The sequence below is a fragment of the Bombus flavifrons genome, chromosome 13 (genome assembly GCF_040668555.2).
Source record: "Bombus flavifrons isolate JBK064 chromosome 13, iyBomFlav1_principal, whole genome shotgun sequence".
In the NCBI taxonomy this organism is placed as follows: Eukaryota; Metazoa; Arthropoda; class Insecta; order Hymenoptera; family Apidae; genus Bombus; species Bombus flavifrons.
This window is the reverse complement of record NC_138454.1, coordinates 12,682,784-12,710,188: the sequence shown is the minus strand read 5'-3', so window position 1 is coordinate 12,710,188 and position 27,405 is coordinate 12,682,784. Positions and strand designations below refer to the sequence as shown.

The 27,405-nt window shown below is 28.4% G+C and overlaps 5 protein-coding genes and 2 long non-coding RNA genes across 12 annotated transcripts; 4 read left to right on the top strand and 3 right to left on the bottom strand.

The window, feature by feature from the left end:
- Positions 1-63: 63 nt before the first annotated feature.
- On the bottom strand, positions 64-2,099 carry Obp59a (Odorant-binding protein 59a). Of its 2 annotated transcripts, none has more exons than XM_069125808.1 (6): positions 1,895-2,099; positions 1,275-1,513; positions 759-975; positions 630-665; positions 353-544; positions 64-252 (listed from the first exon to the last, which is right to left on the bottom strand). In XM_069125808.1, exons 1-6 carry the CDS (start codon positions 1,955-1,957, stop codon positions 229-231), a joined length of 771 nt encoding a protein of 256 aa, XP_068981909.1. In that variant the 5' UTR covers positions 1,958-2,099; the 3' UTR covers positions 64-228. The 2 variants fall into 2 exon arrangements, with proteins under 2 accessions (XP_068981909.1, XP_068981910.1); XM_069125809.1 differs by having other exon boundaries at positions 759-963.
- Positions 2,100-2,143: 44 nt separating this feature from the next.
- On the top strand, positions 2,144-4,521 carry LOC138186210 (uncharacterized). Of its 2 annotated transcripts, XM_069125814.1 has the most exons (4): positions 2,144-2,232; positions 2,534-2,565; positions 3,130-3,440; positions 3,935-4,521. In XM_069125814.1, exons 2-4 carry the CDS (start codon positions 2,548-2,550, stop codon positions 4,104-4,106), a joined length of 501 nt encoding a protein of 166 aa, XP_068981915.1. In that variant the 5' UTR covers positions 2,144-2,232; positions 2,534-2,547; the 3' UTR covers positions 4,107-4,521. The 2 variants fall into 2 exon arrangements, with proteins under 2 accessions (XP_068981915.1, XP_068981914.1); XM_069125813.1 differs by lacking the exon at positions 2,144-2,232 and having other exon boundaries at positions 2,260-2,565.
- Positions 4,522-4,577: 56 nt separating this feature from the next.
- On the bottom strand, positions 4,578-12,417 carry LOC138186204 (1-acyl-sn-glycerol-3-phosphate acyltransferase gamma). The gene is made up of 7 exons (XM_069125803.1): positions 12,269-12,417; positions 7,623-7,881; positions 7,222-7,391; positions 6,978-7,139; positions 6,489-6,827; positions 6,199-6,418; positions 4,578-6,115 (listed from the first exon to the last, which is right to left on the bottom strand). Exons 2-7 carry the CDS (start codon positions 7,801-7,803, stop codon positions 6,030-6,032), a joined length of 1,158 nt encoding a protein of 385 aa, XP_068981904.1. The 5' UTR covers positions 7,804-7,881; positions 12,269-12,417; the 3' UTR covers positions 4,578-6,029.
- On the top strand, positions 12,387-14,640 carry LOC138186213 (uncharacterized). Its single transcript, XR_011174834.1, has 3 exons — positions 12,387-12,479; positions 12,561-12,658; positions 14,571-14,640. It is a non-coding gene; the product is annotated as an uncharacterized LOC138186213 (long non-coding RNA).
- A 3,320-nt stretch (positions 14,641-17,960) lies between these two features.
- Positions 17,961-20,976, top strand: cpb (F-actin-capping protein subunit beta). Of its 2 annotated transcripts, XM_069126359.1 has the most exons (4): positions 17,961-18,121; positions 18,904-19,115; positions 19,235-19,607; positions 19,746-20,976. In XM_069126359.1, the coding sequence occupies exons 1-4, from the start codon at positions 18,119-18,121 to the stop codon at positions 19,977-19,979; spliced, it is 822 nt and encodes a 273-aa protein (XP_068982460.1). In that variant the 5' UTR covers positions 17,961-18,118; the 3' UTR covers positions 19,980-20,976. The 2 variants fall into 2 exon arrangements, with proteins under 2 accessions (XP_068982460.1, XP_068982459.1); XM_069126358.1 differs by lacking the exon at positions 17,961-18,121 and having other exon boundaries at positions 18,895-19,115.
- A 685-nt stretch (positions 20,977-21,661) lies between these two features.
- eEF5 (eukaryotic translation elongation factor 5) lies at positions 21,662-27,062 on the bottom strand. 3 transcript variants are annotated; one of them, XM_069126361.1, is made up of 4 exons: positions 26,912-27,062; positions 25,151-25,443; positions 24,577-24,711; positions 21,662-24,310 (listed from the first exon to the last, which is right to left on the bottom strand). In XM_069126361.1, the coding sequence occupies exons 2-4, from the start codon at positions 25,424-25,426 to the stop codon at positions 24,239-24,241; spliced, it is 483 nt and encodes a 160-aa protein (XP_068982462.1). In that variant the 5' UTR covers positions 25,427-25,443; positions 26,912-27,062; the 3' UTR covers positions 21,662-24,238. The 3 variants fall into 3 exon arrangements, with proteins under 3 accessions (XP_068982462.1, XP_068982461.1, XP_068982463.1); XM_069126360.1 differs by having other exon boundaries at positions 26,782-26,956; XM_069126362.1 differs by lacking the exon at positions 26,912-27,062 and adding an exon at positions 26,653-26,793.
- LOC138186462 (uncharacterized) lies at positions 25,575-27,377 on the top strand. Its single transcript, XR_011174883.1, has 2 exons — positions 25,575-26,305; positions 26,477-27,377. It is a non-coding gene; the product is annotated as an uncharacterized LOC138186462 (long non-coding RNA).
- Positions 27,378-27,405: the final 28 nt, after the last annotated feature.

The window sequence follows — 27,405 nt, the reverse complement described above, 5'->3', positions numbered from 1 at the left end:
TATTTCGCAGTATTGTAATTCAAAAAATGATAAGAAACTCTTTGTAAAGAAAAGTATATAAAATAATAATTCAGAAAAATTAGTATTTATAGATATTGTGGTAAAATATTCAGAAATTTTTTTTCATTACTTCTGCTGTTTTATATGCAAATAAATACACGCAAATACAAATATTATTGCCACATACGGTATCGTTTTGTTTAAGTAACTACAATGACATTAGATTTTTTAATTTTCCCAATCTTCACATTTCTGAAACAGGATTAACGTATTCATTTTAAAAAATTATTTTTTACGAAACTGGTGTAGTATTTAATGCAAAGTACACAAAAAAAAAAAGTTAAAAACCTACCTGCTGTCCTTTTTCAGCCAAACATGTCAATAAATTTTGTGAGTATTCACATTTTTCTCGTTTATTCGCTTCAAGGTAACGAAAACATTCGATAATTGATTCTTCAACGAAGTCTTTCAATTCTGGATCTTGAATACTTTGAATCATCAATGGAATTACTAAATCTTTTTCTGGAAATCCTTTTTGATCTACCTATTAATCAGCAAGTAGTAACAATTATTTAAATAACATAATTATTGTTTATTTCTATTCTTAAATCAAATACGATAGTACTTACAGCATTTAATTCATTGAAAAAACATTGTACTATACACTGTAATAAATTAGAATATACATAGAATTATCAGATTAACATAAAATATTCTAGATAATTATAAGGTATTCAACTTAAATTCGTGATGCTTACATCTTGTTGCCGGTCAGTATTATTATTAAAACGTGTACCCTCGTCATTCATCTCTCCATTATTAAAATCACTTTTCCTATTGCGCGAATCTCTAGAATTCCGTGAATCTCGACCGTTGGTTTTACGAATATGTTTTATATTTTGGAAATCTTTGACATTTCCCTTAATCGAGCGGTCGGAAGAGTAAGTATTCGTATTACTATTCCTGTCAGAATTTCTGTATCCATGAATAACTTAATTAAGATATATGTGTAATTGCAATAGAAATATATATAGAATATACAGGATGTTTACAAAAATTGACAATATTTATAAAGTGTGACGCAGAGCTGCACGCAAAAGATATATGTGTGTGTATATATATGTGAAAGGTATTTTATTGACTAAACAAATTTTTGAGTAAGTCCCATTTCTTCATTTATTTTTTATAGAAATATGCATTTCTACGGTCCAATAATTAATAATTGTCGCTTATTAAAATATTATTATTGCTCAAAACAATTATACCAGTTTTACCTATATCTCTGATCGTTCGTGGAGTGATTATATGAAGGTCCACTGTCATTTTTGTCAAAGAAGTTGTTATCATATACCTCTTCCTCGGAACGAGAATCACTTCCTGAACTTTTGTCTTCCGTGGATGTAGAATCTTCCCCATTACCTGTATTCGAACCGGTATAACGGTTCCTACAAGTTTTCAGCACTTTTTGAAAATGTACGTCTATTTGTTGATTTCCGGAACGACATCTTAAAGACTGGAAATAAATTTGTAACTGTAATTAGACTGCGGAAATTTATACAAGTATATATTTTGCTTCGAATCAGTGAGATAGGTAAAACTTCGAAAGAAATACATATTTTCTATAAATAGGATTTATTTATACATTAGTTGGAATAATTTATTATATTTATCTTATATGTACATATTTTTCATAACAGCATTCATGGCATATGTATATCATACATACCTGCTATTTACTTCCTTATTATCAATATTATAATATTTATAATAATTTAATGATATTAAATATTATTTTTTGAATCATTTAAGTTTAAGAAATTTTATACTCTAGGTTTGTATAACATAATAGTATAACATAATAAAATATATAAATTCATCATTTTTTAAAACTTACTACTCCCTCACGGAAAAAAAATAGAAGGATACAGCACAAAGTAAACGAAATAAAATTTTTCATGATACACACTGTCAACGCTCCGCCGTTTTAACTAAACAATTATTGAAACCATGTTCTCTTTCGGTCAAATATATAAACGAAATGAACAGGAAAAAGGTGATGATAATAATTGCGTGTCATTCTATCTTTGAAAAGAATTTGAGTTCAGTGGACGTTTCAGTGACATGACGTATCCTGAATTATTCACTTCCGGTCAAATGTAAATTGCGTAATCTATGTAATTGAAACGAATATCAGGATTTTCGTTATCGCGTTAGAATCTTTTTCGCAATCAGGTAAACGTATTTCGTAACGTTAAATAAAAATAATTGATAGCACAAATTAGTTTTATAACAATGATATTCGTTTATTTTTTACACATTTTAAAATAATATGCAGTGGTATATATTACATTAAAAGAGAAAGATTTTTAAATAGCGGAAATAATATAGTTTCCCGCTATTTAAGATATCCAATAATATCTATTGTAATCGTAGAGGGGAGGATAAAAGAGAGGGGATATATGAAAGTGATTGAAGGCTAAAAACTGCAAGGAAATCTACTGTGAATTTTGATAGAGAACTGTTGTTCTTCTAGCTTGGAAATACAAAATGCATATTAAATTTCTTGTAAGTACAAATTTTTTATTTATTAAAATTTGCATAATAAACAAATCATTTGCTTATTTTTAATGGCCCAATTTGATTCAGAAATGACAAAAAGTCATTTAAATAATCGCCAATACGTACAAATTTTGTATATAAATCGTACATCGTATATTATAAGCAAGTAAATTTAATTATTATTAATTATTTTAAATTAAATTTTAATTGAAAATTCTAAGTAGTATTGTCATTAATATTATGGTGATAGTAGAATGAATTTTACTTAAGTCTTCTTTATTCAATGATACTTATATAGTAAAATAACAATAAATAAAAGAAAATAAGATAAAGTAATAAAAATAAATAGAACGTGATATTCAATTGTGAAAGAGCAATGGACCAGAGAAACGTTCGCGTGAAAGCGAAACAACTAGAAAATGAATTCTCTAACATGAGAGTTAAATTCATTGATTAATTAAACATATCCGAAAGCAGAAATTAAAACTTAATGACAGATTTCGTTTTATTTGAAAAAGTCTATTTATTTTCGATGTTTCTGTTATTCACCTTTTCCATCATTTTATTTAGCTTTTAACGAATGCAGTTCTTACGGTCGCAATTGACATTCCATGGGCCAGCAATCACCGATTTTATAAAGGTGATCAACTATCATCGAGTAGCAAACACAAAACGAAGTCAATAATAAAAAAAGATAACGAAGAATTACAGCCGCAGAAAATCAAAGAAACTAAAAACGTAATGAATAGATATATAAAAGTAAGAAAGGAAGAAAATATAGATCCTTGGAAATTATCAGAAGATACAGATCGAATACAATTTCAAGTAGAAGGTCATGAAGGACCAAAAACGTACCTTTTTGGATTTGATACTGGAAATGGGTAAATAATTGAAGTCTTAGAATTGAATTTTATTTGTGATGTAATTAAATAAAATTAATTTATCTATAGTAGCTTGTACGTTGTAGATTAAGACGATTATTGTGTTGAAAAATTATACGCATTGTTAAATTGGTTTTGTAATACATAGTAAAATAGCAAGGTTAAAAAATTTAATTAATGTAGACATTTCTGTAAATAACGATTTAGAGAATCAATAGTTCGAGAAATAATGACATTTGCGTATAGTAAATCAAACATACTGTATGATAGATTAAATTAATTTTTTTCCTATATTACTGACATGTACTTCAAATAGTTAAAAACAGAATTGGAGAACATAATTACCAGACAATAAAAAATTCTAATTGTCATTTATAAAAACTAGATTTATTTATTATAAACGTCCAATTTTTTCAGTATACATATACATCGTTAGAAAACATTACATATGCTTGGAGGTATTTAATTAACAATATACCATGTATTTATTGCAGAAAGAATAGACAATACAGATTAGAAGAAAGGCATCGCGATGGTACGATAAGAGGACAATATGGCTATTATGATGCGCAAGGAAAATTAAGGAAGATTCAGTACGTAGCTAAGCCTTTTGAAGGATATACTGAAATACATCACGAAAGTAATGTAAGAAAGATAAAAAATTAATTAAAAATCATACTTCTTTATTTAAATATATTAAATTTCAATATTTTAAAATTCGTACATTACTAAGCATCAAAGTAAATGAAATATTAAGTAATCTAAATTACCATTCTATTAAAACTTAATTGAATAGAAGCAATGAATGATATCATAAAAGATGAAATTTGGAAAAAATAGAATGTGTTCCACATAAATTTTGTTCTTAATATGGTAGATTCGAAAAGGTAAATACTGCATACTTAAAAAAAAAAAAAAAAAAAAAAAAAGAAACAATAGCCGTCAGTGAAAAGTAAAAGCTAAATTTAAACGCAAATTTAAATATGCTATTAGCGAGAAGACTGTTAAGAAGGTACATATGCATATACATTTATATGTGTATATACACATATATATATATATATATATACACATATATATATACACATGTATATATATATATACATATATATATATATATATATACATACATACATACACACTTACATATAATGTATATTTTTCTAAATGTCACTGAGTTTCAAATTCCAGAACTTGCAAAAGTAATTTTCTCATTTAATCAAAGCTAATTTTCTCAAGGACTTTTTGTAATATTCATGTTCTCTAATTAATAACTATGTAACAATGTCGCTATTACCTAAAAATCTTCCAATTAATACTCGTTCTGATTAATCGTTAAATCATCGATATTAACGAAATACCCTCGCCATTAATATCTGGGTTTTAGGTAAAGTTAAATATAGGATTAAATTAATAATACTATTTCAGAACTTTGAATATATTAACATCCTCGCTTGTTTCATCAATAACTAATTTTGATTAGCAATGTGCAATTAATTCTGGAATTAATCAATCAAAACTAGTATTGCAAAAAGACATTTTAGTATTAGTATTGAGTATAAGATCTGAATATATGTACAATAACACCATATTAATAGATAAACTACAGATATTCATGCAAATGTATATTTTTATAAAAAATAGATACAGAAACAGAATATGTATATCAAAATTTGTTTTGTCAATAGAGATTTAAGAAAAAGTACCTTTTTATTTCGCATATCTTTTTTATGTATTTAACAGATCTTAATACATTATATATGTACATCTGCATAAATATTTACTGCCTACTTATAATCAATGTATGTCTGTATTCAAAAAAATTTCAATAAAATTATTAACGTAAAATATATACTTTCAAAAAATTCTCTTCTCTTTAGTTAATAATTGATATTCATATATCTATATTGTCATACATAATTTTTAATCAATATTTGTGCAGTAGTGTTAAACAACTATTTGCATAAATAATATGTCATTTTAAACTAAATAAATAGGTTTAAAGTAATTATTAAAAACTTAATTTTTTATGAAATTACCTTAGAAATTTCTATCTTTTTAAAATAACTATTTTTATATCCTAGAAATTAAGTTTGTCCTAAATTGATTCTCTCATTCTTGTTGAATAGAACTCTTTTACATTATATTATTTTCTTTTCACGTTTTCAACCCTTTATTAAACTTTTAATTTAAAAAATGAGATTCTATAACATTAAAACATTAGCACAAAAGAACATAATTAACCTCATTTAATTATTATAACAAAAACTTCCAATTTTTTAAAAATATTCAAATATTTTTGAACATAGAAATTAATTCTTCAAGATATTAATATATCTACTTCTGAAAATGTTATTCATTACAACCAATTAGTGCAACTAAAAGTACAATCAACAATGTACAGCTCATATCACATTTTTACAAGCTTCTGTGCATGTTTCATATAGATTTTTACATAAATGGTCTCGTGGAATACATCACGAGATGAATATAATTTGCAAACGCTCATCTAACTTCAACGTCAATTTTTCTGTATTCATTCTGTATTTTTTCATACTGTATTCCTTTTATTATTTTCCCATTTCTATCTTACTTCAATTTCTTATCATCAGTTCCGTATGATGAACTCTTACTTATTTTGGACATTCCGATCATTCTTTGCAAAAGTAAATAAACTGAAACGGTGAAATTAAAAGTATTAATATTTAAACAATATATAGAATAAACATAAAACTGTGTATCATATTAAAATACCTACTTAAGAAGATACTACTCGCTCCTATCGAGAAATAAATTATCGATCCAGACAAGAGAATAATAATCAAATAATAAAGAATTGGTGCATTCACTACCACTGTCCAGAAAATTATATTAACGAGGGAATGATATCTTCTTTTTAATGTAATCTTTTCTAATTTGGGTACCCCACTAAGTTCAAAGAAATCACCTGTTTGTTCAAAACTTTCTGCCATACGATCCTAAAGAAAAAAAAAACAGAAGTAAGAATAATTTCATAGCTAATTTCATTAATTTGAAATGAAATCATACTTTTTTCTCATAATGTTTATGTAACCATTCTTCAGCACCTTTCTCGTCTTCTGGCACTTCTTCTAACGGTATCCTGAAAATACATATGTACGCAGTGATCCGTTTTCCCTGCAGTAAGTTTGTTAACGTTGGTTTCACAGGATCATCTGACTTAAACTGCAGTTGCATGTCATAAATGTCAGAAATTTTGCCCCGCATATGCGGTAAACTTGCTACAAAACCCTTCGTTCGAGGTGTTAGGTGATAATTTAATATTGGAAGATTCGCTTTTTGGGCAAATTTTTGACTGGCTTCTAGTTTTTCTGTTGTAAATCGTGTTCCCTCGGCACATAAAAGCAACTGCATAAAGTAAAATAATAATTAAAAAATTATTTCCGTAAAACAAATGACCTTAAGAGTAAGTTTAAGATATATTAAAAATCACAGTAAAAATATGACAAAATTAAAGATCAAATGATTGAAATTGAATATCAAAAGGAAAATTCTTACCGATATACTATCTGGGTAATTTACAAGCTCTTTAATTTGAAAGGTGATTACTTCTTTATCTTTTTCCCAATTTCTTTCCATAAATATATATTCAGCAAATCTCCATGCCCACCCTAATATTGGAACATACTGTAATGATTTTTTTACATATGCTTTGCAATTCTGAAATATGCAAAATTTCACAATATTAGAAGGTAATTGAGTTACTTTCAATTTATCTTTTATGTAGAGTTTTAAAACCAACACCAAGTACTCCTGTACGTTCACATATGATCCATCCACAAAGCCAATCTATTTCATATCTGTGGTTCATTAATATATATTTATGATTTTTTCTAAATTTTTCTACATCATCCATATTCATATAAAGTACAATGTCTAATTCAGACCACCATTCTGGTACAAATGCTAACTCTGGAAATGTAATTTCAATTATACAGGATAAGAAAAAATTCTATTTAATTTCTATGTCAGAAAAAAATTATATTCAAGAATTAAAATATATTAACATTCAGATTAACTAGCTACTGAAGAAACTAGTTACAAGAAATAATATATTTAATGAAATTAATAAAATTAAGATAAGAATTTAAAAATTTATATAAAGCAAAAATATCTCAAAATTGAATAATTAAAATAACTTACGACTATATAAGGAATAGCAGAGATAGTAGTTAATCTTGCGATAAAGATATGTGGAAAAAGGTCTAAGACCAAAGTACAAAAGACACTGGAAAAAATTGATGATCAGGCCCGATGTAAGAAAAGTTATACCAAATATAACATAAATCACATTAGATTGCTTCAATACTGATAACAATCCCATCTTTCACAATCTTTTTACATGTGTTCAGTAATGATAAAACATACATATATATCTCTTGAAGATTTTTAATTTTAATATCTGTAAAGAAGTTAAACATGTTGAATACACATTGATAATAATTCAGTTTTAATTAGTGAGATAAAATAGAACATTTCAAGTTTGTCAACCTTTAATCATAATTGAACTTTTAACCAGAGGTTTCTATTTCATGTATATCTATAAATATACATATGTATACATATATTAAATTTTCATACAATTCTTGGAACACAGATATCCATATATGGGAGATCTCTATTCCACATGTATTTAAATACATGAACATACAAGTATTAATGCTATTAATAATAGTTTTAATATAGCAGTCACAGTTTTGAATGTGTATTAAGAAAACGTTAATAATAAGCTAAATAAGACATTAGCAATAATAATCACTTAAAAGAATCGAAGGCAAATCTTAATTAAGGTTTTAGCCACATAAGTTTCGAATTTTCCAATTACACCTGTCATTTCATTGATGATGATTTCCTCTACAAAAGTGTATTCTTATAAACTGTACTAGTTTTACAAAATTTAGAAAAGATTCTATCCTTCTCCAATGATTCTTTGCAACTTTCAAATTTTGTGCCACAATGGCAATTCAATATGTAAGTGATATAACTAGACTGTGGATGCGTAGTTTTATATGTCGAAATACCCAAAATATATGCTAAATTTATTTATCATTTTACAATATAATACATATTAAAGGGTGCAATATAACATATAACATGCATACAATGTAATATAAGCATATGATATGCAGGAGTCATTTCAATATAGTTACTTATTATTTATTGCAATTTACATTACAATAAGTAATAATGATCTTTTCCATATTTTCAATTGTTAGTCGATGTTTTTTATTAGACAAAATTCATTTATGGACAGAATATGTTCTTTCAACACTACAGGATGTGATAGGTGCGTATTTAAACTTTTCTAATATTGTGCTTCCATTTCCATATATGAACCATTTAAGATTTTTCTCTGTCTAGATAGTATTTTGAATCCTGGATCTTTTTGGAGGATATAGCTACATTTTACTCTAACATTTTACTCCACAGGCAGTAGGTACATGATCTATTTTTCGAGTCAAATCTTCAACCAACTTCATTGATTCATTTAATAATAACATGTTTGTTTCCAATTTTGTTATGGTAATACGGAAGAGTGCAGAAATTAGTTTCAATAAACGCTAATTCTTCAGAAAGATTTTCATCCTTCAAAATCTCTTGGGCTGATTTAATACAAGCTACATTTTTTTCTTTAAGGTTTTCTTTAAGATTCAACAATTTTGAAATAAATGAGAATTTAAGTATCATGTACAGAATTAATGATCCAATTAATTTTAATGAACTGATACATTACTAAATACACTTACCTCTTTAATAATATGCACATATCTTGCGTAAAATATCGCTGCCTTTAACTATGTTCCCCATTGTATTAAAATAGGTTCAGATGGTAATGGAACATTTGGTAATCTTCTTCTGTAAGTTTCAATGCTATGTGAAACTCTTAAATATATTTGCATCAAAAAAACAAATAAATTTATTGACCAAAGGGAAGCGTAGTCTCACTTTCTCCATTATTCTGTGCAAGCCATGTTAGAAGTAACATGTTAGTAACAGTTAACAACAAAATAATTTTAAACCTCTCCCACAATATTTTTATTGCAGAATTCACAGATCGTGGAATCAGTGACCTGATTTATTTTGTCCAATTCTTTACAAGCAAATGAGTGAGGCATTGAAGCTGCTATTATCATCTTTTTCACATAATGTACTAACTATCATGTTTGCTATATAACGACTAACTTTATCTGTCATTTCATCAACTGAAATGCAAATAATGTTTTTCCTACCAATATCATTTTGTACACTTCGAATAATTTGTTTTGTAGCTTGTTATGTTGTTGTTATGTTGTTTATTGCTTGTAAGTAATTTTTTCTTAGAATTAACTCGTTGGGAATATTTTGATTCGTACAGTTTTCCAAAAAATTTACAAATAAAACATTGTTTAAACGCCATAAGATAAACTTATTTTTCCTAGCCATGACCATCATATCGAATGTTGTCATACAAATCTTCCAATTTTGATTCAGCATTTCTTCTGTGCATATCAGTATTGGTATGTTGTTTTAACTAAAATTTTCATTCGCATAAAGTCTAAATCACAAGATTAATAAAAAAAAAAAAAAATGATATTAGATATTTAAAGTCATTGATTTTAAATTATATTTATAATATAATAATATTATTGTTCTGTTTATAATAGTATTATTGTTATGTTTATCATTTGATCACATACTTCTTCATTGCAGGGCTCACAAGCAATTGTATCACCATTGATAATCAAATGTATATCTGCAATTTCAGATACCTCTGTTTTTATCATTACATATCTTTGCTTGTTTTCAGCATTGCACGATTAATGGAACACTTATGATATTTGTATTTTACTAATATTACAATGCAATTGATTGCGATATTAGACTTTGTAGATAACTTGTTATTATTTATATCACTCATGATTAATCAGAACATTGCAACAAGTGGTTTTTATAACCCACTTGTATGATATCATGAGACAATATTATGGATAAAGTAGGGATATAATATAGATCTGTTGTCAATACCAAATATAATAAGAGTATGCGATGAGAAAGTTGCAAGAAACGTGTTAACATGATATTTGCCAACATTTAATATCTAATGTTTTGGACATTTATATGAAATATGCATAACATATACAATATGTAATTTATACAAAGTAAGGAATATTTTTGTATAACCCTCTAATGACAAAACATATTTCTATCTTGGCTCAATATCTTTTCCTATTTTGTATAAAAATATGCATTTACATAAACATCCACAATCTAGATATAACATTAGGAAAGCAGAATGCTATCATATAAAACAGCATTGAATTAAAATTGTTTCCAACATATTCAGCTGTTTTTGTTTACACTTGGATATTTGTTTTTCAATGTTTGAATATACGTTTCAATATAAAATGATTAATTGTTTTATAGCATTGACAAATAAGTTGCGGAACATCCTCTCAAGCTTTTCTTCATTTTTTTTTCTAACCATGGTTTTCAAACCATAGTTTCAAGTAGCTGTTTCTTTATTACTTCTTTCTTATAAACTTTATAATTTGGCACTCATAATTAGTATCTAATAATATATCATGTGTACTGTAATTTACAGGCTGCAAATTATAAATATATTTTGTGTATCTACTCAATTATGGTATTATATCCTTCATCACCCATATAATAAATAGCTTCATCTTCATCAAGCTTTGCATGCAATATCACCCAACTTTTTTGTTTCAACATTTAAAACATATATGTATGTAATTGAGAAAATATATTTACTCTATCAAAATTATACCAATAATGTAGTTCAATTTATATAAATAAATATTATCCCTTTATTATGAATTTCTTCATAATAATGAAGACACATCTAGGAAATAAACAATCACAACACGATAATTATTACCCATAATGTCAAAGATCTATGTATGGCATTGATCAGTGTCAATATACTATACACGTGTACGTGTATATACAGAATTATGCAGAAAATATGAATCTTCACATGTATACAGAAATCAAAATGAATTGTATCATTCGTATATTAGGAATATGAATTTTCTATTTCTTAATACACGTTATACGTGTCCCGTGTACACGTGTCACTTTATTATCCATTCAAAACTTTGACTTTTATTTCTAACCATATATACACACTTAAAACAAAAATTCGGAGACATTTTTAAATAAAATGTTTTTAAAAGTGAAGCATAACACAACGATTAAAATTGTTAGAAAAACAATTTGATATTTTCAAATTTTATAAATATCAGAAATATAAGATACCTTTTAACTATGTATTAGTCGCACACAATAGGATAAATATTATCATGGAATTATATCGCTACTTGATTGTATACATTAATCATACATAATTTCTAAACTTTATTTATATAATACAGGAGAGATTTCGCAAGATGGAATTCATTATTTTTCTTCATACTATTTACATGTACCTGATTTCTTTCGAATGAAATATATAACCTCATTCTTTGTTGACAGAAAGACACATTGAAGACAATTATTATTAGCCAAAAAGTATGAAAATTTCTTAAAAATCATATTCAAGAATAAAATAAATATTACAAAGACAATAAAGTAATGTATGCGAAGAAGGAACCGATCGTCATTTAGTTATGGAAAAAAAGATCAGTAAACGATATAAATATTTAAATTCATATGGTAGAACGAAAAAATTTGTTAAAATTGAAATACAATTAATGAGAAAATATATTATATTAAAAAACGTTCTTAATTTTAGGAAAAAGAAAACAAAACACTTGAAACAATTAACAAATTTTCACAATTCAACTCACCCAACTTAAATCATTTCTAAAATCTCGGGTCAAACAATTATCGCGTGCAAAGTGCTGGAAGACACTAACTTCTGAATAACTTCAACCTCTGTGTGCCTTTATTTACATGGTATTCACGTACGCATAAAAGAAGAGATCAAAGAACGCTGATTGGTTGAATAAAACATCAGTTCTTGATCACTAACTAATGAATATCATTTCTGATGATCAGGTGATACTGTTGTTCAATAAAAAGAATTATGTAAGAATATATTCCATATTTGGTGTTTATCTAAGAATTTATTTTATGTAGGTTGGTGTTCATGCCGCCCCCAGTGCAGTGCGCGAAAAATTGAAAACAATTATCAGAGTACAAGAGCATAAGAGCAGAATATCATTCTTATTACAGAAGTAAGTGTTTATTACTGTTTACTACCACGAGAATTTTATATACATATGTAGAAAAAGAAGGAGGTCTGAGAATGTCGTCATTCACATTGTAAGAAATTGCTAAGTTAGTAAAAAGAAAGAAACGTGTACATTAATATATGGAAATGCAATAGTTGTATACATATTGTAGTAAAAGGAACACGTATATGTACAGGCTATCCCGCGCAGCTGGAACAATCTATAATGTTAAAATGATGGAAAATAGAAAACAATTTCATTAGGAAAAATTACACACATGTACTACGTGATTCATCGCTGGAAACCATTTAATTCTTTTTAATGAAATGTTTTTCTATTTGCTGCCGTTTTAACGTTATGGCTTGTTCCAGTTGCATAGAACACCTTGTATACACATATATGTTACATAATATATTATTGTTCAAAAGTACATGGCTCGAATGTAATTTATTTGCAAAACTACAAGAATGATGTTATCTTTATTAGAGCTATTGTATAATATTATGATACGACAAAATATATTTATAAAAATTAATATCAGTAGGTATCAAATATTATACGGCTGTTTTGGTTGTCAAACTATAGAAAAGCTGGAGATAAAGAAGAATTGATCGTGCAGAACTTTCAAAAAATCAAAAATGGTAAAAAATCGCAGAGTGTGGCATGCGCATTGTAAACATGATTTTCTCGGTACCGCGTTCTCTGAAATGGCCAACACGACATAAATTATACTTGATCGATTGACTTTAAAAGCATACATTACCAAGCGTATCATATAAATTAGAATAATCAACAGATCGTTTGTTTCATTTCTTTCTTATCTGCGAAAGATTATCTCGCTGGATGACTAAGTGATTTAAGCAACGCGTATCCAGTTCAGAATTTATGCAAGGTCGTTGATGAAATACAGTATCATTTCCTGTTAACGAATCAATTAATATCTTCGATTTAAAAAAGCTTTAAAAAATACCACTCCACGTCGGAATTTACTGCAAAAGGTGGAATATACGTTCTTCGTATCGCATTCCACTTCAATAATTAAATAATATGGCGTACACGGTTTATGGGGAATATTTTGATAAAGTTAAAAAGATTCAATCGAGATTTTTTTTCTTAATATCTAAAAATATATTGGGATCATACATTATAAAGCATTTACAACAAACACAATAACTTAATATTATACACTATATATAAACTTAATATTTATCAAGATATAATACACAAACCACGATAAAGAGATCGAAAAGTATTTGTTGGTAATATTTACTGAGCCGATATAAATATTCGAAGTTGGACGCGGAAGTTGTAGCTTAAACCGTTTCTTTTCAGCATACAACTTAATATTAACGAGATTAATTTCAACTTAATATCAATAGTTAAATGTTACAAATACAGAAAAGTTACCTGTAGCTTATAGTAATGCAATCAATAGTGTTTTATCAGGAATGAATTATTAATTAAAAAGAATTGTTATATGTATATGTCCTCTTGCCCTGATCCAAATAATGTTGTATTCGATGAATTTGCGTTGAATACACAAAAATTAGGCTTACTTTTACGCCTTTCCCGCCTTTTAAATTCCGACTTGCCACACCATCCGCATCAAATATATGAATAGTGTATTTGCGTGTTTTATCCATGTACGAATAATTTTAACACTAAACTTACCACCACCGGTAAAATTAACCGTGTCCAAACTTTTGTGTACAATTTCCTACATATAACGTTATCACATCGCTGTTTATTTTGACGACTTTTCCTAAAATATGTATACAATAAATTTTTCAATATTTACTTCTCCTCTCATTTTCTTTTTTTTCCAAAAAATATACGTAGCCTCTCCTACCTACTGTGATCGATCAATTTGATCGGTCGAAAAATTTATGATATTTACTTACTTAATTATTTTCAGGCCGCAGAGTTAGATGACATAGTGTACAATTTTATAATTCGAAGAGAGAGTGAGAGAGGGAGGGAAGGAGAGAGGGAAGGAGGGAGGGAGGGAGGGAGGGAGGGAGGGAGAAAGAGAGAGAGAGAGAGAGAGAGAGAGAGAGAGAGAGAGACAGCATCACAGTATAAAAGTTCTAAAGCATTTTCTTTGCGTTATAAGTTACAAGTGCAAATTTGAAGAAAGAAGAAGTAAATCCGCAATATTTTGATGTAAATTTTCTATTTCATATTTAATGAATTATTCTGTGGCGAATATTTATCCTAAAAATATCCACGCATTGAAAAACTATGAAGTCATTAGAAAATGGTAGATAACATGGACGAGAAGTGTTTGGATATTGATGAACAGAATCTTTCTGAAATTGAAAATAAAATGGAAAAAGATGATGACCTATTTGGCATATCCAACGAATTAGTCTCCAGACACGGATAATGAAGAGAAGAATATCTTGAATAAATGTAAAAGACAAAAGGGAAGGAGATTAATACTGAGATAAGAAAGTGAGTGTGATGTAGAGGACCGACGCATCGAAACTGCTGCTGATGGGACAATTTCATAAGAGATAGAAGGTGGTTCCAAACCCAGAAAAGCACCAATTCGCATAATATCTGTAGGGAATTATCAGATAGCTAAACAGACAGGGATATGCTAAACGAAATGTTATGAAAGGAAAAGTAAAGATTGCATTTTCTCTGATCATAGACTACCATATAATGAAAAATATACGTGCACAGAACGTGCACAGAAACAGAAGCATTTAGTTGGGGTCTAATTATTTTTTTTTTTTCTTTTAACTATAATTAAATGCATTTGTTGCTCTGCTGTATATTCACGGAGCATATAAGGCAAAAGATTTAGGCATCTCATATTTGTGGGATGGCCGTGAACAGAAAGTGAAGTTTACACAGTAGCGTAACAAATATAAATGCAAATAACTGGCCACAATTGACTCGAGTCGTGGTGAACAACGCAATAATCATTGCTTTTTCAACAATCGCCAACAGCTAATTGCGCATACGCTGCTACGAATGCATAATTATTGGCAGAATTCACTGTAGTGGTACCGACAGGTTCTTGCGAATACCTTGGAAACCAAGATCGACCGTCGATTATATATATAGAAAAAAATCATCGAAATCGGAGAGAAGGTAGCCTCTTGCAGATTCACGCAATTTTATATTTCAATTATTTTTATAATTCAATATTTCAATTCAATTTATATAAAATGTAATTCTTTTTTATTGCATCAATTAAAGATAACATTTTGCCCAATTTATTCTGTTGACAGAATCATCGCCACAAATATTCATATCGACAAATTCTTCATCATGGTAGTATGACTTTCCTCCGATAAACCAATGCTTTACTAGATGCCAAGCCGCCTCCACGTAGTATGAATTCTGCCTATAATTGTGCGTCCGTAATAACGTATGCATTCGTATTGTTTGACGGCGGTCCTGCAGCGCTTGGATACAGTAATAACCCAGCACCAAAGTCCAAAATTGTTGCGTGTTTTATTTGTTAGGCTGCGAGACTTTTCTGATTACGAAAATATAAGCTTGTATGGTAGAGTTCTTAGCGTTGCGTCGTGCGGTTTCTTTGATAACGAACGAATTGCGATAAACAGTGAGTGAAAGGGCAAGCAGGGAAACGTGAAGAGAGATCCCTACAGTAGACATCACTGACCTAACATATACCTAACTCTTACCTTTTCCTTATGGAATTCCGAAATAACCGAAATGTTACAAATAAAAGATAAGAGTTAGGTTTGAGTTAGATCATGACATGTATAGCCATTGAATATATCAGACATATCATATTGGAAAATCTAACATTTATAGCCTTTCCGGATCATAAACTTATTATATTTGCTTTCTAATAAAAACTGGGAAAATGTTCAAAAGGTAGTTCCGTTTTCTAGATTTTATTTCAAAATTGTCCATTAATATAATTAATATAAAGCACATAAGAAATACTCAAAGTATTGCTCCTGATGTAGTATGTAGTACATACAATCCGTGGAACCGATTGTGACCTAACGTTAATAACATAGGCGTACATTTATAACCTAGAATTGTCGATATTTCCGGTCAATGTTCTGTGAAAGTAAGACATGTGAACGATGGCTGATCACGTATCTTGGAAGATTATTTTCTAGGTTATTTTCTAGGTTTCTATGCCACTGCACAGTTATGTTAAACGTAAATTTGATGAACGTCGCCAATTATGAACGGAAAGTTAATAGAGAGCTAAGAAATTTGTCTGTTGCTGGCTACCTCGCTGCGGCCGGATTAAAAAAACTAACTCAAACCCAATTCATATATTGATGATATCATTTTAAATTGAATTATAACAGATTGAGATGATTCTTATAGCCTCGCATATACAATTGTGCACGAGGCTTTCATTCGAAAGATCCGTGATATATCGAAGCTCGCCTAACCCTCGTTTACGTATACTATCTGATAATACCCATTATTATTGGAATTAAAATCGGAATTCTGTTAGAGTATTTATCAGATATTTATTAGCATTTCTATATGTTAAAATGTTAGATTACATATTCTCTACTAACGTATGAACGGCCGCAATAAATATGAACTTCAATTTATACTCAACGCCATCTATGTATAAATTAAGAGCGAAATTTAAAATCAACTTGATCTCTGAATTATCATCATTCACTGCAAAAATCTAAAACAAAAGATTGAAGAAGAAAGATCAGGGATCTTATTAAAAATAGAATTTTCGATTCATTAAGTTTATATATATATCAGACAAACAATAGTTCAAGCCAGTTAATCCTGTAATACAAAATTTGCCTTACATCTTAACAGAACATTTACGCTAACTTCTATATTTAGTGCAGTTATTGGAAATATATTCTATTATAAAACTAAAAATATATTTCAGCGAAATATAACTTTAATCTTTTGAATTAAAAGACAATTAGTAACAACTTTTTCCATTTAAAATTGTTACTTTGCAGAATGTATGAAAAGCGTGGCTAGAATGTAGTAAATATTTATTGAAATTGAATAAGTAAGCAATATATACGACACTAATCATTTCTAATGATTAAATAAACTACATATAGTAAATTTTAGTTAATTTCGTCTAGAGACTTCTATCTAGAATTAATTTTATCTAATTCTTCAATTTGCATTCCTGAAAGTGGTAGGTAGATGTATGCCATTGTTACTTGAAATTTAATCGAGCGATTACTTAGGAATGAGCAATAATTTCACTAGTAATGTATTGTAAACATTTTATTACTTGTCCTATTGTTATATAACATATGCTCCATAATTTTCACTCACATTATGTTGATAGCATTGAATTGTCTATTGGCCAATCAGCGGTAGTCTTGACACGCCCCTTGAATATTCGTTTTCGGTGACTGAATGCAGGTCAGAGGGTAAACAATTTCAATAAATTTTTCATTGATTTTGTAGTTTTTATTGATTGATGGTCTGAGTGACTTTCGCCAAATTCTTCAATCATTTAAAATGGTAAGTTTAATATTTTTAATCTATAATTGTAACATTATATTATTTTATTAATAATGTCAACTAAAATCAGTAATAACACTTTTTAGAGATAGTGTTCGATATAAGAAAGTCTAACTTTATAAAATCTCCCATTCACGATAAAATTTTTGAAAAGGTTTGTTGTAAAAGATGTTTGTGTATTTTTGTGATAGTGATATTCTAAGAAAAATTTTTACCTAACCTAAAATGAAACAAACGTCAAAATGGCGCCACCCAGTGACATACATGAAAATTTTGGTTCTTCGGTCATTTTAAAAAAATTAAAAATATAAATTTATTTATATGTTTTTTGTGATGTAGACAATTTTTTGTTAACCTATATAAATGTCGTCTTGATGTAACTCATACTAATGAATTAATATTGATGTCTCTTAGCATTTCTTTTCTGTCTTTTATTGAAATTAGCGAAAGTTAATATGTATCTTATCGCTTATTTATATTGAATTTCATGTGGCTTGCCGCCTGTTTATGCTAAATTTGAATTATATTAATTATACTAAATTATATTTACTATTATCACACTTACTACTACAATTTAATTATATTAAATACTAAGATGAAATTTGTATAAATTAGATTTATTCAAGATGACATTAAATTTGAAATATAGTATAGTTATATTAGACTTAACAGTTTTATTATAAATGTATAAAATTCCATTTATTAAAAATATGATTAGACTTACAAATTCACTGGGTTAAGGAATATTAAAAATTAAATCAAACTTAATTTTAATGTTAAAGACGGAACAGCAAATGGATTGTGCTTTGGATTTGATGAGAAGACTGCCACCTCAGCAAATTGAAAAGAATTTGAGTGATTTAATAGATCTAGTGCCATCTCTTTGTGAAGATCTCTTATCCTCTGTTGATCAGCCCTTAAAAATTGCAAAAGATAAAGAATCTGGAAAAGATTATTTACTTTGTGACTATAATAGAGATGGAGATTCCTATAGGTAATTGTGTAAACATGCTTTGCTCTATTCTGTTATTAATATTGTTATTATATTTAGTTTTACTAATATTACATTAAGAATAAAGAAATAATATTTTACGTAATAAAATTATGTTGCAGGTCCCCTTGGAGTAATACGTATGATCCACCACTAGAAGATGGTTCAATGCCATCTGAAAGGCTTAGAAAATTAGAGATAGATGCAAATCATGCATTTGATCAATACAGAGAACTTTACTTTGAAGGTGGAGTTTCTTCTGTCTATCTGTGGGACTTGGATCATGGTTTTGCAGCAGTAATATTGATTAAAAAAGCAGGTGATGGTTCAAAGAAAATTAAAGGCTGTTGGGATTCAATTCATGTAGTGGAAGTTCAAGAAAAATCCAGTGGAAGGATTGCACATTATAAATTAACTTCCACTGCAATGCTTTGGTTACAAACTAATAAACATGGCTCTGGAACAATGAATCTTGGTGGAAGTCTTACAAGACAGGTTGGTTTCTAATTAATTTCTAATTATAATTTAAAAAAAAAAAAGAAGAGATCTTTATATGTATTAATTATTTTCTGTACGACATTCAGCGAGTATATCACAATTATGTGAAGTTATTTCCTAACACATTTTTTTTAGGTTGAACAAGATGCCCAAATAAGTGAGAGTTCTCCACATATTGCTAATATTGGTCGCATGGTTGAAGATATGGAAAATAAAATTCGAAATACCTTAAATGAAATTTATTTTGGAAAAACGAAAGATATTGTAAATGGTTTAAGGTCTGTCCAATCTTTAGCTGATCAACGACAACAAGCTGCCCTCCGACAGGATCTCGCGGCCGCGTTGCAAAGGAGAAATGCCAATAATTGATCTTCCGAGGAAGATCAACTTTCCTTCGATTTTGAGGAGTGTCAATAAAAAAGGAAGAAATAAAAGAGAAATCGTAAATGATGAAATTAAGATTCGAATTGTTACAGTTACTGTAACGTGAATTTTGGACAGTTTCCTGTGATATGCAGGGTGCAACGGTAAAGATGAATTTTTCCTGAAGTATTAAAGAATAAATAATTGAATATCAATTATTGATTATGTCGAGATTTTGAATAAAATATTAAGAGACATTACGAGAGTGTCCGGGTTTACATACATATATATATATATATATATATATATATAGAGAGAGAGAGAGAGAGAGAGAGAGAGAGAAAGAGAGAAAGAGAGAATATGTTTAAAGGTATGTAACACCCTAAGTTAATAATAAATGTTTAAGCCTCGAAGTAATTGATTTACGATAATTCTCGTAGAGTACATATTTATGTTTAAAGCTTTTCGTTTTTAAATACAACAAATTTATATACTTAGATTTTACCACTTTGTGCAATCTTTCTTGTATTGTTTACTACTCATTGAGATATATTTGTATTAAGCATTAATTTATAAAGCATTGTTATGATGTTCCTCTACATTTTCATAGTCTTATGTATTGTTTATTAATTTTATAAATTGCTATATTTCTCGTTATATCCACCAGAATTTGATCTATGCAAACGTACGGAACTTTCATAATAATGCCATTTTACACATTTTTTAAATAAAATTATTCACCGTCTGGTTAGCGAACAATGTCTAATGCATGTAGGCATAAGTTATAAAACATCTTTTACATTTGTATAGACGTATCTCATTTTTACAATGAATAGATTAAAAAAAAAATGCAGTCATAGTACATACAAGATACATTTTCGTTACTGTGTTACATATCTTTGACATGTTTTTCATGTTTATGCGTGTATGTTGTGTGTATGCTGCACTCGTGTAAATCCGAGTCAAATATACATTTGTACGTATATATATATATATATATATATATATATATATATATATATATATATGTAAATGTATTTTGTATGTGTACGTATATATACATATATAATGGCACTCGTAATGTTTTCTTAATCATTAATAATTATTAATAATACGAGATATAAGAGTATTAATGTTTGAAAATGTAGGAATATTAAAGAGAATATTTGCGAATAAACTTCTAACAAGTTGTTCACTAATTTCCTGCCTAAGTACTCAATATTAGTAAATAAGTTTCAAATTGCATTAAATTTAAATTTTAAAAAAATATTTTCAAGTTGATTCATGGTCTCCAATAGCATAATTAAGTCTTTAATTGATTTTAACAGATTTTAATTAAACTTGACTAAAAATATTATGCAAATTTTATGGAATACTTTTTGTAATTAAAAGAAACTGTTTATTTAATATAATTGAGTTTAATTTTTTATAATCACTAATATTGTTAGTTCGTGCATTGATATTTTGATTATGATATCAGTAGACTTATGATAGGTAAAAAATTTTAGATAATATGAATGAAATTGAAAAGGACAAAATGACAAGAATTTCAATTTAGTTGTTTTCGATAGTTTTAATTAACTTAAATGAATGTAATATCATGTCAGTTAATAAAATAAAAAAATAGCAAAATCATTAAGACTCGAAGTTTCAGTAACGTGCTATTATAAGAACAACAAAATATCATCGAAGGTTGACACAATAGCACCGACGGCTTTTTTATCATTTATTTATCCATTTATCTTCCATTGATTTCCGCCGTATAAACAAATGCTCGTTGGTATCCATTTACTTATATACTTTACGTCTGTGTTTTTTGTTTCGAATTTCGTAATAGTGTACTTTCGTATATACTTGTATATTTTCATATACTTCACCACTGTGTGTACTCTCTTGTATATGTGTATTCGTGTGTATACGTTGTTTGCCTATATACGCCAATGCTGGTTATGTTATTTTTTGAAAATATCTATATAGCGTCTGTGTGTGTTAAGGTTTTACTGTATTATGATTTAATACTTTGCACATTAATTTAATGCGCGTGCAATAGAATTAAAGAATAATATTTCAAGAATATATTTTATAACTGAAGTAATTACATTTGACATATCAATAATTATACCACTTGAAATGAGCTTTATTAATTGTTTAGATTCTATTTATTGCTACATAAATACTAGTAACTATTGACAAACTATATAATTGGTAATTTTAATTAAGTATAATTGAGATTTCTTTATACTAAAAATATTTTCAAAAACAATATTCTCGAAATATCATTTCACATCCGTGCTTATAGAGTAAATGATTGATTTTAATTTGTTTGGTGCCTGAAAATTATTTTTAGTACAAATTGTTAAAATTTAACGGAACGACCAGCAGTGGTGTATTATTAATTAAACCGAATATCGAGAAGCAGAAAAAAACGATTTCCGTCTCTCGTGGTTGAAATACGACCGTGAGGCCGATTGATTCGTTTTTTCTTCCTTTTCTTCAGTTTCTTTTTATCGATTAAATTCATTTATCTAGGTAGTCTTAATCTTAAATTAGTCTGCTTAGATTACAGTAGCTTAGTTGTTTCTTATCATTCATCTTTTATATTTTTTTTATAGTTTTTTATGTTTTCATAGATGGTATGGTCTGATTTGAAATCGAGCTTCTGATGTAACTTAGGCAGTTACATTTTAACTCAAACTTCAAGTCAGAAATCAAAATTGAGTGATAAACTTAAAATTTCAGAATTCAAGTTTGAAGTTATCTTTGAAATTACATGTACGGAGTCTGAAGTTCAAATTGAATTCCAAAATTTCGTGTTCGAGTTTAAGAGTTCAATATTCACCGAGTTTGAAGTTTCGATTCTAATCTCAGAATACCAAAGTTCTGAAAATTGTTAAATATAAAAACGGTCCTCCTACAATACGAGTTCTAAATAAAAACTACAACTTTTACAGGAAATTAATAAAGATCCATCAGATCTATGCAGAAAATTAAGGTTTACTGTTTTGAATATGTTTCTGTAATTAAAAATGCAAAGTTATGGTTTAAATTTCAAGCAAGAAATATAAGTCTCAGCCCTTTGTACGAGTTTGAAAAATACATTGTAGTGATTTTCATAAATTTGAAACTAGGAATATATTTTTTTAAAATCTAAAGAAATTTGGAATACAAATTTTAATCAAACAAGAAGTATAAAATTAAAAACTTTCAAGAATAAGTTACTGTCAGGCAAGGTTCTTAGACAAACAACAGTTATTAAGCATTTCTAGTAAGACATCAATTTTTGTTAACAATGCTTCAGTAGCATAGAATACTAATAAAAATTAGACAGGATCATATTTATATAAAAAAAAAGTTCGAAACTAAAACAAGATACTAATTTTAAATTAAGCTGGATGCTATAAAACATATAATTTTAATAAAAAAAGATGTAATGAACTTGAATGAAGGAGAGAGAAAAAGACAATTCCAAGCAAATATAGGATGTATTATAGAGGAATTAAAATTCTAATGTAATTGGAATTCTATATATTCCTATAGAATTGCAGTTTGAGTATAACAGAAAATTTGTAAAATCAAACTTGTAAAGGAATTGAAACTTCAATTAAAGTATACAGAGAAAAGGGGTTAGTGTAAGGAAACAAGATCTTTAGATGATTAGAACTTTAGAAATATTGGGCTTTCAATAAAATCATAAGTTCGGATAAAATTATATGTTACCGCTGAGAGATGTAATTGAAATTCCAATAGAGATAAAATTCTAATCATGTTCAAATTTTAGAAATCACAAATCAAGGCAAAATAGTCCTCTTTCAAAATTTCCCAATGTCAAAACTGCCTTTTAATCTCAACAGTTTAAGCCACCAAAACATTCATTTTTCCCAAGGTCTAAGCTGATACTGTTTCTTGGTTTATTCTCTTTTTATTTGTTTTTTTTATTTTTTTTTTTTTGTTTTTGCAATTATTTCATTATTTGTAATCCTCTCCTCCCTCACACTTACACGCTCACGCACATTGTTTTTCTCTTCCTTTCAGTTTTTAAATTACATGTTTGCTTCTTTCCTTTCCCACGTAATTTCTTTCCCCTTCGTTTTATTCTTTTCCCAAGTGCCCCCACTCTCTTTTCCTCTCTATTTGTTGTTGGTAGTAGTTCTTATGTTAACCATTGATCATCTTGTATTGTATCTTAGGTTTCTCTTAATAATATATTAACTGTGTGTGTTTTTTTTATTTCTTTAATGTGATGGTGGAGTCTGGACTGAACACAATTATTTATCGATGGCAGTGTTAGTTTTAATGGCGATCACGACTTCTTCACCACATGCCTTCAGTACAGTGCACTGAAAAAATAAAATATTATTTTTCTGCATCTTTCTGTTAATACAAATATATTGCAAAGAAACTAAGTAGAAACAGAATGATATTGTTTATAATACAAAATAATTTTGCACATTAGTCAAGCAAACAAGAAACTTGTACAGAAATTTGTGCAAATTGCAAAATATAGATGCTATAATAAAGAATAAGCATAAACTTTATTAATATTTAAATAAAATATTTTATAATTAATCTTTATTAATCTTTTCTGTAATAAGACGATACTCACAAGAAGCTCTTTCCCAGCCTCATGATCAGCACGTAACTGAGTACCCAGTTCACCATCAGGAATTTTTAAATCTTCACGGAGTTCACCATTATCAGCCATCAGGCATAAGTAGCCATCGTCAGATATGTCTGCTAGCTGTAACATAAAGACATACGATTTATTTATCTTTTTCCATAATCCTTCCCTTCCAGGTTAGGATGGACTTCCAGTTACATTTCTCTTTGTTTTGCACTTGTGATCTAAATAAGAACATATATCTTATTTATGTAAGAAAAACTTGGCAAAGGAAATTGGTACAGCACAATTTAATTAAAAATAACGATTAGTATTTTATATTTACAATTTCTTTCATAATTAGAAAATTTTTATGTTATTACAATGTTATTAACCTTATTATCACAATATTATTATTATCATTATACAATATTTTCTGTATCATTTTATAGAATTTGTCAGTAAATAACTATTTTAACAAACAAATACTACAGAAATAATAATTTAATATAAACAATATGCAAGAGAAACATTATTATAATGTAGAGTAATTTCATAAAATTACTCTTAAATAAATTACCTGATAATCTTCCCGCTTAACAAATGGCACATCCATATTGTGCGTAGATGGACAAATGTCCTCATATTTTTTTGAAGTAAAAATGTCAATGCCTACAAGATGTACTTTGGCATGGCCATGTTTTCCTGTTTTAGAAGTTGACATTTCTACAATTTTGCACGGCCGAGATTTCAGCATGACAAACCCGTTTTTACGCAGAGCTGAACACTGCATCGGGTATGTTACAGAAGCACCAGAGTCTCCAGTCTCAAAGTGAGTATCCTCTATGTCTGCCATCCTTAGTTTCTGTTATTCTGAAATAAATTGAAACAGATTAAGAATTACATATTTTTACATATTTTATGTCTCAAAGATTTAATATATCATATATAATTAACATTGAATTCGTGCATATGAGATATAAAATATTTTTACATATAACATATACATTAGAAAAACAAAATTATAAGAATCTAATATTGTTTTTTTAATAAAAATGGTAAAGTTCAATATTATGTTTGTAAGAGGAATCAATAACCTAATTAACTTTTTATGGAAGGTATAGAACTGTTTTATAAGTTACAATATAATGTTAAGATATGACATTAAAATTTATAAGAAAACTAGGAAATTAGAACACTTTCTAAATTGCTTTTTTCCTTCTTTTTTTTTTTTTTTTTTAACTTTAGCAAATAAAACATTCTAGTAATATTATTAATATTATTGAATTTTATAACTATATTTAAAGGCATCATATCGTTAGAGCTTTATGACTATTATAATTCCTAAAAAATCACCATATGGTATGTAACTTATCTCTAAAAATGAAATTCCTAGTAAGAAGTTAATAAAAATCATTTAAGTTGTTATTTCAAATACAAATGAAACGTACAATACAAACATAAGTCGAATAGGAAAACTGCTACAAAATACAATGCTATATGATGTAGTAATCTATTATATTTTGTAAAACATTAGAAGTACACATCAATATTATTATACAAAAATGCAACATGAATATAAAAAACAAAACTATACCATCTTTCACAATATGTTTTGAAATGTGATACTTCAAATGTGTGCTACAACTTTACTCTTTTAATATTAAAAAAGATATTGGCACATTTAACATACAACTTGGCTGCACTTCAAATTATAAACAAGTGATTCAGCAACGTAAGTAACAAAAATTGCTTAAAACAGTAAGGAACATGTTTCATTGTATGGAACGAAATATTTAAAATTGTAAAAAAGCCGAGTGTTTTCGAGATATTACAAATAATAACAAAAAAATGGGAAATAATAGTAACATTAGGTACGATATTCAATGCTTGAAAATGTTTGTAGAATAAACGTGAAACGCAAAAGGTATCGAAAAGCTACCGCGATAGTGAACAGAACGAAAAATGAACACGTTGTGCAAGTACAATCTAACCAAAGATTCCAACCCGGCTGACAGTTCTCCAGTTATTGAAACCTCTCTATGAAAAATGAAGCGGAAAGCCTCGCGAAAGTCAAATTACCTTCGGGGACGAGTTTACTACGGTTTTTTGACCGTTTTCCTTAAGAAGATGGCGCGAAAAGGATTGCGTGCGGTTCGTTGCCGAAATTGCCGACTCTCGGAAAACGTTCAAGAAATGACGGATACGTACTAGCCTCGGATACTGGCGTTCTTTGTTCTTGGGATTTTTCAGCAGCACGTTTTGCAAACTTGTTCGAGTGATCACAAGCCGACCAGCTAGACTCAGCGTGAAAAAAGGAGAACAGACTGGAGATACTCACATGTGATCAAAATGGACACTCTAACCAGAAGAGTTGGCTGCGCTTGCGCGAACCGCTAATCGGCGACAGGGGGCCACTCGGATAGATCCACGGATTCCGGCTGGGAGTGTTTGTGGGGGTAGAGTTAGATGAGAAATATCGTGCCAGTTGGAAATTTGTGGTGGCCCATCGACCAGCTTGGCTCATAGGCCACAGGCGACGCCACCTTACAAACGACGAAAACGCCACAAAACCAAGACGGCCGAGGAAGCAAGCGTTAATCCCGCGACTTCTGTTTTAGCGCACACTAACCATGGTCGTGGTAGTCGCAAGTTGGTAGAATCTATTGTATACTTTGGATGATTTGAAATTTAAAATGAAGGTTTTTTAGGAGTATTAAATTTTCAAAGCTTAAAGGGACTGATAGATTTTTTTTATAAACGCGATAAATTTACATATTTAAGCTAGAATATACAATTTGAAATAATATGTTGTACTGATTATTAAATTTAAAA